We start from the raw sequence: 12508 nt of genomic DNA on the forward strand, positions 1-12508 counted from the left end.
CCGTCAGCAGCTGTGGGCGCCGACCGGGCTGCTCCCTTCACGTTGGAATAATCACCGTTCTCTGAAAGGCTTGTGCACAAGACGCTCTCTCGTGACCCAGGAAAGCGTCACTAGCATCCAATTTCAGCTTACTCTGTTGTGCTAATGAGACGCTACTCATCTTGTACCAATACGAGGGCGTGTGACGATATTTGATATTTTTCTTTTTACCGGTAAATCCCACGGAAAGACTGAAACAAACAAGTGTTGGAGTCTGTGGAGTCAGAGCCTGAGTAGAGTTTCTTCCTGCTCCGGCTGAAATGTTTTGAGTGAGTCGCCTAAAACACAGTCCTGCTGCTGTTAATACTCACTGCAGATAGTCTCCAACAAATCTGCTGTTTACTACTGCCTGAGTAGTGTTAGAAAAAACATGATTTATAATAAATTCAACTTAATATGTGACTTGATTTCCAGTGAATCGGTGAGTTTGGGTTGAAGCACCACGTCACAGCATTGATTTTGGTCTTTTCATGGTTTTTATTGACAAAAAGATAAATACATGACAATGATAGCCTTATCCTTTAACATTAGAGCTTGTGGACAATAAGCAGCTGCCGTATTTGTCTCACACGTTGTAAAATTGATAACAAATAAGCCGGTGCTTTTTCAAGCTGGTACGTCCACATGTTAGCCTCCACTCCTCAGTGCACAGCTGCACTAACTTTGTTCTCGGTCTGAATTGACTCACTGTTAAGAGTCAGACCCAGATGTTTGTGTGGTAACAGCAGCTGGAAACGACTCAGATGTGATAGAAACTTGTAATTGAGTTAGATGATAGAAACTGCGTTGTACGTGGTGATGAGATCTTAACCGCACAACATGTGGGTCTTTTTAAACTGTTTGTATTTTACTAATGACTTCAGTGTCACACGACTGAAATATAAACTAATTGTGTTATCAGGGTTTGTTTTTTTAAAACAGTGTTTATAAAACAATCAAACAAGCAAAAAACTAAAAAGTTACTCATCAACCTGCAGCTGATCAAATAATGCCTGATGCCTCTGTTCCATAGTGATTTATTTTGCATTATGCAGCTCTGTCCATTCAGGTTTTTTTGTTTTTTTTAATAAGTAATGTTGTTTCACTGTCCAATGCATTTTCCACCACGTTACCAAAAGGTTGTCTCTGACAGTGCAATACATAGAAATGCTCTTGTAAGATTTAAAACTAAATGTATTTTCATGAATTGACATAATGTTTCCTATCTACAAAAATATCTATAATATTCCAATTAAATAAATTTATCAGAAACTATCTTCAGGTTCCTGGGAATGTTTTTTTAAACCAAATATTCCACGTGAAACTCTGAGAAAACGCTGCATTTCATTTTTGGATTGTGTATTTTCATGCCCGGTGTTAATTTGTTATCTATGTGTGACGGCTCCTCAGAGTCCTCTGTGATAGAATAACTGTCCGTCCACGGCCACAGCCTGTAGCTCCTCCTCCAACTGTTCCCTCTTTATCTGTAAAACAAGGTCCGTGTCAGTTGAGTTCATTGCTATGGAAACAAACATCACAGCAGAGCGGAGGATCCTGGACCTTACCGTCCCGAGTTGTGGAAAGAGGCTGAACGACACGGGGATCATCAGGCCCAGAACAAATGCTACGCTCATGTGACGGAGGGGAGCGACCAGCAAAGAGTTCCTCTGGAAAAGTTTCATTCTGTGGAGAAAAACCCAGGTTTGACCAGCAGGTGTGATTTGGTTCAGTTGAACAGAACTAAATCTTAAACTAACTTACCTCTTTAAAAGCAAAACCAGCAGATTAGGAACAGCGGCGGTCGTTCCAAACAGCGCCGCTCTGGACAACCCAGTTTCCCACACAGCCTGAGGGAAAAAGAAAAACGATGAAACACTCCCAGTTTTCAATCAGAAGATTTATTTTTTCGTTTATTTTGTTCACCTTCTCTCCTGCAGCTTTAGACATGCCGACAGGATTTCCATTGGAATCAAACACTTGGATCCCTGTCTCTGACTCTTCACTTCTCACAGTGGACACGTTGAAGAAGGCCAGAGCAGCTGAAGACAAGAATACAACATGTTGGTGTAAAAAGTCACATTTATCACTTCTGTGTCCTCCTTGATGACTTATTGTTCAATCATAGGGAAAGTTAAAGCAGAAGTGAGTGATCCGGTCGTTTTCGCTAATGCTGCGTTCCAGGCAGGCTTTTGAAATCATAAATTACAGCTTCAAGTCACAACTTACGACTTTGTAGCGTTCCAGGCAACCCACTCGTGTTTTTCCGACCTGTTTTACCGGTGAAAGTCACTATAACGGCCACTCGTAACTTCCGACCGGTGAACTCGTACCAGATCGAACTGGTACCACTTCACGGTCGGAAAAATACGAGTTTCCTTGAACCCACCATAACAGTCCTCGTCGCTACGTCACCACATTCACGGCGTTCCTTGGCTGCACACACAGCCCTGCATGCCGTTCTCTCTCCTCATTGGATAAAAACTGTAGGATACGATAAATGTTTTCTCCTCGACTCAGAGCAGAGCAGAGGGACTGAGAGACCCGTGTTTCAGTCCAAACACTCTATGTAAGTGATTGCTGTCGGAAGATATAACTATTTAAGACTTATATTAACACAAATATATCACTCACTTCTGCTTTAAGCATTTTAAATCCAGAATAATGACCCAACCTGAGAGTGGGATTGGTAATATGGACCTGAAGAAGGTCTGGACCGGTGGACTCCTGACACCAAGTCGGTTAATGAAAATCTGAGGCAGGGCCTGAAACAGAGGACGTGTTAGGAAGAGTGCAGCTGAAACGTGACAGTCAGCGGTGAAGAGTTGGCAGCATCAGCACACACACACACACACCCCGGCACATGTGGAGTAGGACACTGTTCCAACGATCAGCAGCAGCTGCTTCATAGACGTCCTCTTCCCCTGGTGGTCAGAGATAAAGACAGACAGAGAGGGAGGACGTCACACCACAGGCGCAAGATTAATGGAGGACACAAGGACATGGGTCCTGTCCAGGGGAGACATTAGGATCTTATCACTTAGTATCTCTGTCGTGTCACTTTGTCGTTACCTGCTCCGATGAGGAGTTTCTGTTTGTGTGGTTGAAGCCAGCGTAGTAGCTCTGCAGCAAAAACTGAAAGGATGATTTTGGTATCATTAATATAATAGTTCATAGTGTTATTGACATGTGGTATGTTTTTATCAATATGATCAATAACAGGTCTCACCTGCCAGAACAGAGCTGGTTTGACTGTGCTATGAGGTACAAGGCTGGCAACCACCTGAAAGAATGAAGATTTTAACAACAATAGTATAAATAATATCAATAATAAAGTGTAATTGAATGTTATCATACTGTATTATTATAAATATTTATTGGATATTGATTCACATTGAGTCACATACCAATGGTGCCGATACTGGCAATAAAGCTATAATGAAAAAGAAAAAAAGCAGGGGTGTCAGGATGTATTTTTCAGGTTGTTTCACTCACAGACACACATACACACACAAGTTATAAAAATCTAATTTGGGATGTTTAAAGATTTATTTCAGTGCTTCTAGAGTTGCAACTAAACCCACAAAGCAGCCGCAGCAGCAGATTTCTTATCATAACTAATTAAATGAATTATAGTTTGACTTTGATTTTTAAATATTGTTAATACTATTAGTTCACTCACTGCCACTAAGGTTTCTCTTAGATCACAATTATGTACTCATTTAAATTACATGGTATTGATATTTTATACTGCCTAAAGAAGGCTTAGTGAAAGTTAACCTCTCTCCGTACCTGGGGGGCGGAAAGCTAGTGGAAGAACAGCTCCAGAATCAGCGTGGACGGACGCCTGAACACACAGAGACAATCAGAAGCTCATCCAAACACAACTGTTGTTTCACTGAATCAAAGGCAGCAGTCGTTGGATAAAAAGATACAGTGATATTTGCAGGGGAAGTTCCAGAAATCATGATTGCAAAGATTTTGCTGTTGTTTTTATATTTTCAATGTTTGATTGAGCACTTACAAGAGCGAGAGTCGGACGAGGGCCATCCTAGACAGGGAGGAATAAACAGGTCTAAATTCAATCTGGAGAGAAGCTTCTAAATCAGCTGACAAGTAAAAAACATCATCTGACCTTTTCACTTTTCTCCCCAGCTCCAAGAAGAGAGTGGGATGTCTGTATTTCAGCCTGAGGAAAAGCAGCAGCAGCATTGGTCAGGCATCAGACATGTTCCTCTGGTGACCCAGTGTCACAACACTGCAGTGTCTGCTACTTACATCAGAGGAGAGCAGCACAGTCGGCTCAAGCAGATTGAACCAGATCTGAACTCGGCTGAGAAAAGACTGAGAGACAAGGCGCAGGTCGACAACCACAGAGGAAGATCTGAGTTATAAACATTCATTCATTTACAGCTCAGATTCATTTTAAGTTATTAGATGTGATAGATTAAGTCCTCTTTCTTCACTCATCAGGATGCTGTGCAGCTCACTCACCTGTCCCTGGCTTTTCCAGTACAGCAGATTAGGATCCATCACAACAACCGACACATTCACCAAGATTAGATTATAAATATATAGATTAAATATGTCAAAATCTCACCACTACACTTCACATGGATCTCATGCTTTTGAGGTCAAGTTCTATTTAGAAACTACTTCCGTGTTTAACCACGTGTTCAGTTGTAGGCGGGTTTGTGCTACATTCATGTACATAGGATTTTTTTTACGCTGCAATGAATGGTTTGTAATTTTTTGACCAAAAATAAATAAAGTAAAAACAACAAAAACTGACGTATATATGCAGTGCTCCAATAACCTTTTAGTAATTGGACATTTTGTTATTCTGTGTTTTTATTTATTTTTATTTTAACCTGACAAAAATTCCCCGTGCAGATCGTGACACCTGAAGGTAGCAGCTCGTCACAGCTTGTTTTGTTTTTGGATTAAAATTTACACAGTAACAGATCTCTACCAGTGTTCACATGCATAAAGTCAAGTTGACAGTTCAACATACGAGTTAATATTTTGTATTGATATATTTTAAAGAGATTTGCGTGGAACACGTGCGTAAATGACGCAATAATCTTATCCAACAGCCCTCCTCTGACATAATCCAAGATGGCAGCCACCATGGGAAGACTACTTAGGACCTCTGTAAGTACAACTTCATACAACACTTTCTCCGATGCAGTGTAGAGTATTTATTGTTGTTTAATAAACATGGATGGACCGGTCCCGATAGCTTGTATTGATGAATGATTGGCTCGCGCACCGAGGCGCTGTCGTGTCGTCAGTGTCGCACATTGAATTGAACTGAACTGAAGCTGCGACACCGACCTGTGGTCACTGTGGGTCACTGGAAACACTGTCACACTGACAGGAGCTTCGTTATAATATACAGATGTGTTTTAAGTTTTTATTTTTTTCATTTAAATGTAGTTTCATGTTATTATGTAACTTTTAATGGGGAAAAAAAAAACCCAACTCTGCTTCTGTGTTCACACTGATGTGAAAAAGAAAAAACGGGTTGTTTATTTAAATTTGTGTCTAGCAGAGACACAATGCACCATTCACGTTGTAATACTGTGGCAGGGGACACAGCAGGAAAAACACAGGTGATTTCAATTAAATCACTAATTGAACGGGAAACTCCACACAGTAGGCCTCAGTCAGGAAACTTATGGTGCGTTCCAGGCAGGCTTTTGTAAGTCACGACTTCAAGTCACCATTACGAAACTCGGTGTTTTATATTTATGTTTTATATTTATGTCTTGATGTGTGAGTTTTGTGTGAAATGTCTTTTAATACTAAAATTACTTAAGTTAATTTGCACATTTCAAAAAAATATCAAATGGGTCATTCCATGAAATCGGTAACTTTTGCGTCCCCAAGAAGTAATCAGTCATAAAATTATAACAACAAATTAATATGTAATTTAAAAATATAACATTACGTCTTCTCTCCTTACTATATAACATCAAATTTAAGTCAATTAAATATAATTTTAAATAATTAAAATTACTTTTATGCTGATGAGGGTGAGGTTTTTGGCCTGTCCCTCACTGTTGTTGTTGTATGTCAACAGGACTTTTAATATGTAAAATGTTGGCAAAATGTTAAAATGTTCATATATTGTTTCAAGTATGATATTATTGCAAAACAGTGTTTTTGGTAATAATATATATTAATTATTATAAATATTTACCAATTTATCGGTGTCCCCTGATTTTATGTCAACCCTGTTACCCTAACCAAAAAACCCTAGAAAAACAAAGTTATATCCCAGATTTGACATGATTGACAGGAGGTTGCATCATCTCTTACCCAGGATGCTAACAGCTCAGTAACAAGTAACTTTCTCTCATCTCTGATGTGCTATTTTTTGATGTTTTTTCAAGGGTGGACCGGGGGGGACAAGCATACAACGTCAACCCTGTTACCACTTTTTAACATATAACATAACATATAACATATAACATATAAATCTAAACAATTTTCTATTTCTCATAATATAATCAATATCTACAGGTAATTACCTTTCAAAGTACACAGTTTGCCCTTTAGCTAGCATTTATTTCAGCTAGAAATGGGCAAATTAGCTTGAAATAGTCAACCCTGTTACCTTTGCAGTGCAGACAATAGAATGTGTGTCCTGTCATCTGTTACTCTTGTCAACCCTGTTACCATAACTTCAACCCTGTTGTCATTAATTTGATAAAAATGTTTTAAAAAATTGAATTTCAACTGTTACCATTATAATTAGAACTATATAGACTATATATAGAAAATATTCTCAATAATCTCTAATTAGAAATACTGTATATTGTAAAGTTTATGTCGGTAACAGGGTTGACAAGATTAGGAAAACATTAAAACTGTAATAAAATATTAAATTCCACAGCCTGAGATGGCACAACATAATTTCTTGTCATTTTAAACTTTCTTTGATTCCTGGCTACTTAAAAAATTAAATATAGTTTAAATTTTAACTTTTCAAAGTTGAAAAGTTACCGATTTCATGGAATGACCAAAATAATAACTTTGAATTTGAACTCAGCCTTAGAGTGGGGCTGTGGTCTGTGAAATAAATTAAGACAAACGTGCTGCAGACAGGTCTGCTCTGGAGGAGATGGGTTAAAGATTGGTAGATGGATTGGTTGTATTCGACATGTTCCAGGAGGAAAAGCTCAGGTGTAAGAAATCCAGTCAGTGATGTGTGGATGTAGCTGTTTGAGTGTCAGGGTCACGGTGCTGTGATGAGGGACAGGGCCGTTGTGTTATCAGTAACATCTGTCTTTTCTTCTGTTATGTGTCAACGTGCTGCAGCTTGTTCAGTCACACAGTTGTGACACAGATCTTTTGTATTTTTGTCCTTTTTTTTATCTTTGAAAAACCCACATCAGAAAACAGCCCGTGCACATACAGGCTCAGACAGAGCGTATTGTTACAGTGTGTTTGTGCTGTGACTGACTTTTGAACCCTAGAGAGCAGTGCAGTATCACTTATATTGGAGCTTCACTTCTCACATGTGTAAAGTGGAAAGATGGTGACTTGTCATGTGGAGACTGTGGACACGACGGGACTGCAGAGGTCAAACCACCTCAGAGCCTGTCGTCATTCTGTTGATGATCAGTGTTGATGAGGTGGAGGGTTCAAATATTTAGAAACCTTTTTGATTGCACTATTTTTTTTTAAATCAATGCAGAACATGTATCTAATCAGGGAGCTGGTGTCTTTTTTTTTTCTTTTTTTTTTTTTTATTGGCAACCAGAGAGTCAGAAATAATAAATCACGATCAAATTAATCATAATAATTACCAATATACATTTTTCAATTTTTATAAATTAAAAAGTGAGAGGAAAGGAAAACAAAACAAAAACATAACACGATGAAAAACATCAAAAACTAAACAAGCAGGGGAGCTGGTGTCTTTGATGATAAAGTGAAAGTACTTAAGAGACTAAAATTTTAATACGTGCACAAGGTCTCAGAACAATTACAGACTTACTGAACTGTTGTGACAGATGCAGGTGGAACAGAGGATCAGCAAAACTGACATGAATTATGCTTTTGCATACACAAAGTTTTTTTGTTTTTTTTTAATTATTATTAAATTGCATTTCTTCAGTGATATTCAGTTTGTTTTCAGTGTCACCATCATGATTAGACAAAGAATCCCACTTATTGAAAGCATGTCATTAATTTGTGACCCAGCCTGGTTCAGCCTGTTGACAGATGTTTACTGTCTCGTCTGCAGCTCAAAGCACAGCCGCACATTTGTAAAGATCCTCTAACCAGCTCAGCCTTGAACATCTTGCACCTCGTGACCTTTGCTCACTAGACTCTGAAGTGGCAGCAGTCAAAGTAAACCATTTAAAATAATAAAGGACATTTTTCTTTTCATGGAGGATGAATTTGAATCCTTCAAACACGGGGGAGTAAATATCCTTGAATTCATATCTCAGCTTTTAAACTGCAGCAGATTTTTAACCGTTTCAGTCTCCAGTCTCGAAGACACAGGTAGTTTCCCCTTTGAAAATAAGTGTGATTAAATTAACCAACCATGTGAATTGCTGCTCCTTCAGGCCGGAGTTGCAGCTGCTGGGCTGAGAGTCACAGCAGCCTGTCAGCATGGAGCAGTGAGAGCTGCCGGCGCTGCTGCACTACAGAGAGCCAGCCTCTCCACCAGTGAGTACCAGTGAAATAAATATCACAGCATGAATAATACATGTCACAATAAGGTGAAAACACACAGTCACCTGGTGAGTGTCTGTTTTGAATGTCACTCTAAATCATTAGTCCTTTGATTTGAAATTTGTAGTTTTCAGTCATTTTCCACGGCCTCATGGTTCGACTCCAACAGAACACACAGATCAGCCACAACATGTAAACCACCCACCTGTTTCAATGTTAAACCTGATCTGTATATGTGTAATGTGAGAAAAAAAATCATGTTCAACATTTTTTGTTTGTTTCTTTTCATGTGTCAGAATAATTCAGAGCACAGAAATCTGTCTGCAGATCACACCACTGATCACTGTGTTACTGACTACATGTCTCCTCAGTGTCAATAGCTGGCTGTTAGAATTTGACTGATATGCTGAATATGGTTTTCAATTAAAAATGAGAATTTACAGTTACACAAACTGGCTCAAACGTGAAGAAAACATATGAATAAACAGTGCCTGACTTTTCTATCAGGCTCTTGCAGATGGACCCCTGCCGTCACTCAGCCTGCTCCTGACTTTAAGGCCACAGCTGTCCACAACGGGGAGTTTAAGGAGATGAGCCTTGCTGATTTCAAGGGCAAATACCTGGTCCTGTTCTTCTACCCTCTGGATTTGTGAGTCGGGATTCTGTTGTGACAATCAAGTGAATAATGTTGACTTTCCTAAGCTTTAGATTGGATATACATCAATGTGATGTGTGTTAATGTGTGTCTGCAGCACCTTCGTCTGCCCGACAGAGATCATCTCATTCAGCGACAAGGCCAGCGAGTTCCACGACGTCAACTGTGAGGTGGTGGGTGTGTCTGTGGACTCCCACTTCACCCACTTGGCGTGGATCAACACCCCACGCAAGGTATACATCCTCATTCAATCATTACCCAGGAACACACACACAGTGCAAGGTTCAGTCTTTGAAGTGAGCCATGAATTAAACTTTATTAAAATAGAGATCCTGCCAGCAGCATGTTCCTCTGGTGTCTCCTCACTGCTTCCTAATGCTGAAATAAATGCTAAATGTTCATTTTGTCAGACTGGAGGTTTGGGCCACATCCACATCCCGCTGCTGGCAGACCTCACCAAGCAGATCTCCAGAGACTATGGGGTGCTGCTGGAGGGTCCGGGCATCGCACTGAGGTAGGTCCCTGATGTGCTCCATCAGGAAACTGCCATGGGAATTCAACACATGTCAGAGTTTAATCTAATATAATGTTTTTGTTGGACCAGACAAACAAACCATAAAGTACTTGCCACTTTACTACTACCTCCACGACTGCTGCTGTCTCTACTCACCATCTGAGACAAATAGACAGTTTATGCTCTTTTTCTCATGCTTCTACAGGACTGTTTAAGTTTTGTCAAAAGCCAATATTCTGCTTGTTGTTAAATCGTATTTGCCAACCATGTCTCTGTCCAGTCCAGATGTTGCCATAAGAGCTTTTTCTGGACTTCCATGGTGGCTGTGTAATAATCGTACAGTCACAGCCTCAGCAGCAGGACTGTATTTTGAAGGATTTTGTTAAAACCACTTTTTCTGATATGAGCACAGTGCAATGATTAGGTAGCTACAGTTTTGAGAGGATCCAGGCATGGGCTTCATTGAGATAATGTATATGTAATTACATTTCTTGGTACAGTAAGAATATTTTTGTGAAGCAAGTCAGTGAAAATAGAGAATGAGTAGGAGTAGGCGAAAAAATTGTTGGACTTTTTCAAATGTCTACTGCTTCAGCATACAGTACTTTCACCTAGAGACGCCATTTAAACCTTAAAATGTAGACACAAGTCTCATCTATTGATGTAGTATTCCCTGTTGGTTGTAGGTTGTGTAGTTTTTGATCAATCACTGATTATGATCATTTTTAAAGAAATGTTGAGATTATAATGGGTTCAGGCTAGAATGGGAGAAGTTGTTTTTCTCTTTACGCTGCTCCCAGCCACAAATTACACTCTATATGATTTTTCCACAGTTGTACACAAACCTATTATCTTTCTCACAATGGGCTTGAAAAAAAAACCCAGATCGACTTACAGAATTTGATTTATGAGCCAGTCCCACCCTGCCAATTAACTCGCATGGGTTTCCAAAATATTCAGCCTACTCTAGAAACACCAAAAACATGTCCATGTGTTCAGGAAGGCCTCTGTCCACTCAGCCAGCTTCTTTTTCTGATAGGATCTACTGTTGTGTCACAATAAACCCAAATGTGAGACCATCACAGAGGTAGAAAATCCCTGCCTCTACCTGGGGTCTGTCTATCGTCGTGGTAACCCCCTCATATTGCCTTGGCAACCTCTGAGCTACAAGTACAAGTGCAATCACCATGGCAACCTCTGAGGGCAGGCTGACACACAGGTGTTTTAGACAGACAGAAATAAGGTTAGGGAGCCGTCATGAAACGTCAGCCGTTAGCTAAATGTTGGCAGTTTGGCAACATTTCAGTTTTTGCAAGTTTAAAACATGCCTGGTGAGAGACAGCCACTCACTGTCAGCTGACACCACCACATCAGGTGAGTGAGGACATAGGCTACTGTCCTGTACCTGACATACAGTAGCCAATAGCACGCTGAGCAGGTACTCACTCACTTGGCTGTAGGTCATGTACCTAAACACCAAATACCTGCTGTAAAGTATGTAGGCTACATACACACAAACACATGCTACACACCGTATATGGCGGCTCCATAATGCCAGTGTTCAGAGAGAGATGATCACATGTCTGTACAATATGTGACTCTTGATCAGGCCGTGGGTTTGATTCCCAGGTTGACCCTGTACGCTGTACAATGATGGAGCCACAGACTGAAGCCTCGGTTGTTTGCTCTCTCTCTGTTCTTGTGCATATTAATTAGCCTGTCAATGATTTTATACATTTGAGGGAAAATTTTAAACATCCTTTTTACAATGTCTGTGTCTGTCTTTGATTTGTCTTTATTTTAAAGGTAATTGATAAAGATGTGTGTTATAATGTTTTTGTTACGCCCGTCCTTCAGGGGTCTGTTCCTCATTGATCCAACCGGTGTGGTGAAGCACATGAGTGTGAACGACCTCCCAGTGGGCCGCTGCGTAGAAGAAACCCTTCGCCTGGTGAAGGCGTTCCAGTTTGTGGAGACCCACGGTGAGGTGTGTCCGGCCAGCTGGACCCCCGAGTCCCCGACGGTGAGTTCACTGGACACTTTTCAATCCCTACACATCTTCATGATCACACCTGCCTCAATGTATTTCACAGAAGTCATTCAGTGGAGTGTGTAGAAACTGCTGTGCTCCAGCTACATCAGTCATCTGAGGCAGAGCAGACCTCATCATGTAACTGTTTTGTTTTTCAGATCAAACCGACCCCAGAAGGATCCAAGGAGTACTTTGAAAAAGTCAACTGACAGTTCACATCGCTCCCAGCTACAACAGCACAAACCTAAAAATAAATGAAACACTCTTAGTACATCAAAGTTGTATTTACTCAAGCACTGCTTAATACATCAATAAAGCTATTCTTCATAAATGGCTTTTTTATGAGCAGGACTGTGTGGTGTTCATATTGTAAGCAGAGGTTCAAGCTACTTGACCTGACACTCATTCACGGCTCCAAGTGATTCACTGAATCACCTCGGCTTCCTCGACTCTCAAGAGGAGTGAGGTCATGTTTGATGGCTCTTTGGTATGAAGGATGGGGATAGAGTTGTACTTAACGAGAAACATTCCTTTTAATCACTGTGCCCAAATATCATCCACCAATAAACCTGAGCAGGAGCCAACAGGGGGAGACTTC

The 12508-nt window shown here is 40.2% G+C and overlaps 2 protein-coding genes across 3 annotated transcripts; one reads left to right on the forward strand and one right to left on the reverse strand.

Annotated features, from left to right (window-relative positions):
* Positions 1 to 51: 51 nt before the first annotated feature.
* Positions 52 to 4673, reverse strand: sfxn4 (sideroflexin 4). Its single transcript, XM_083988196.1, has 14 exons — positions 4510 to 4673; positions 4294 to 4359; positions 4151 to 4204; positions 4040 to 4066; positions 3808 to 3862; positions 3423 to 3448; positions 3245 to 3298; positions 3088 to 3150; positions 2871 to 2939; positions 2690 to 2780; positions 1942 to 2057; positions 1780 to 1865; positions 1584 to 1701; positions 52 to 1502 (listed from the first exon to the last, which is right to left on the reverse strand). Exons 1-14 carry the CDS (start codon positions 4546 to 4548, stop codon positions 1425 to 1427), a joined length of 942 nt encoding a protein of 313 aa, XP_083844322.1. The 5' UTR covers positions 4549 to 4673; the 3' UTR covers positions 52 to 1424.
* Positions 4394 to 12245, forward strand: prdx3 (peroxiredoxin 3). Of its 2 annotated transcripts, XM_083988198.1 has the most exons (8): positions 4394 to 4403; positions 5112 to 5169; positions 8601 to 8703; positions 9217 to 9358; positions 9462 to 9597; positions 9775 to 9878; positions 11736 to 11901; positions 12069 to 12245. In XM_083988198.1, exons 2-8 carry the CDS (start codon positions 5134 to 5136, stop codon positions 12117 to 12119), a joined length of 738 nt encoding a protein of 245 aa, XP_083844324.1. In that variant the 5' UTR covers positions 4394 to 4403; positions 5112 to 5133; the 3' UTR covers positions 12120 to 12245. The 2 variants fall into 2 exon arrangements, with proteins under 2 accessions (XP_083844324.1, XP_083844323.1); XM_083988197.1 differs by lacking the exon at positions 4394 to 4403 and having other exon boundaries at positions 5084 to 5169.
* The last annotated feature ends 263 nt before the right edge of the window (positions 12246 to 12508 follow it).

Source organism: Trachurus trachurus (assembly GCF_905171665.1).
Source record: "Trachurus trachurus genome assembly, chromosome: 15".
NCBI lineage: Eukaryota > Metazoa > Chordata > Actinopteri > Carangiformes > Carangidae > Trachurus > Trachurus trachurus.

Coding starts and splice junctions, on each gene's coding strand:
- sfxn4 (XM_083988196.1), bottom strand. CDS start 4,548: ATGGATCCTAATCTGCTGTACTGGAAAAGCCAGGGACAG. Junction 3,449..3,807: donor ACTAGCTTTCCGCCCCCCAG/GTACGGAGAGAG, acceptor TTTTCATTATAG/CTTTATTGCCAGTATCGGCA. Junction 2,058..2,689: donor ATTACCAATCCCACTCTCAG/GTTGGGTCATTA, acceptor TCTTGTCTTCAG/CTGCTCTGGCCTTCTTCAAC.
- prdx3 (XM_083988198.1), top strand. CDS start 5,134: ATGGCAGCCACCATGGGAAGACTACTTAGGACCTCT. Junction 5,170..8,600: donor GAAGACTACTTAGGACCTCT/GTAAGTACAACT, acceptor CTGCTCCTTCAG/GCCGGAGTTGCAGCTGCTGG. Junction 8,704..9,216: donor GAGAGCCAGCCTCTCCACCA/GTGAGTACCAGT, acceptor CTTTTCTATCAG/GCTCTTGCAGATGGACCCCT.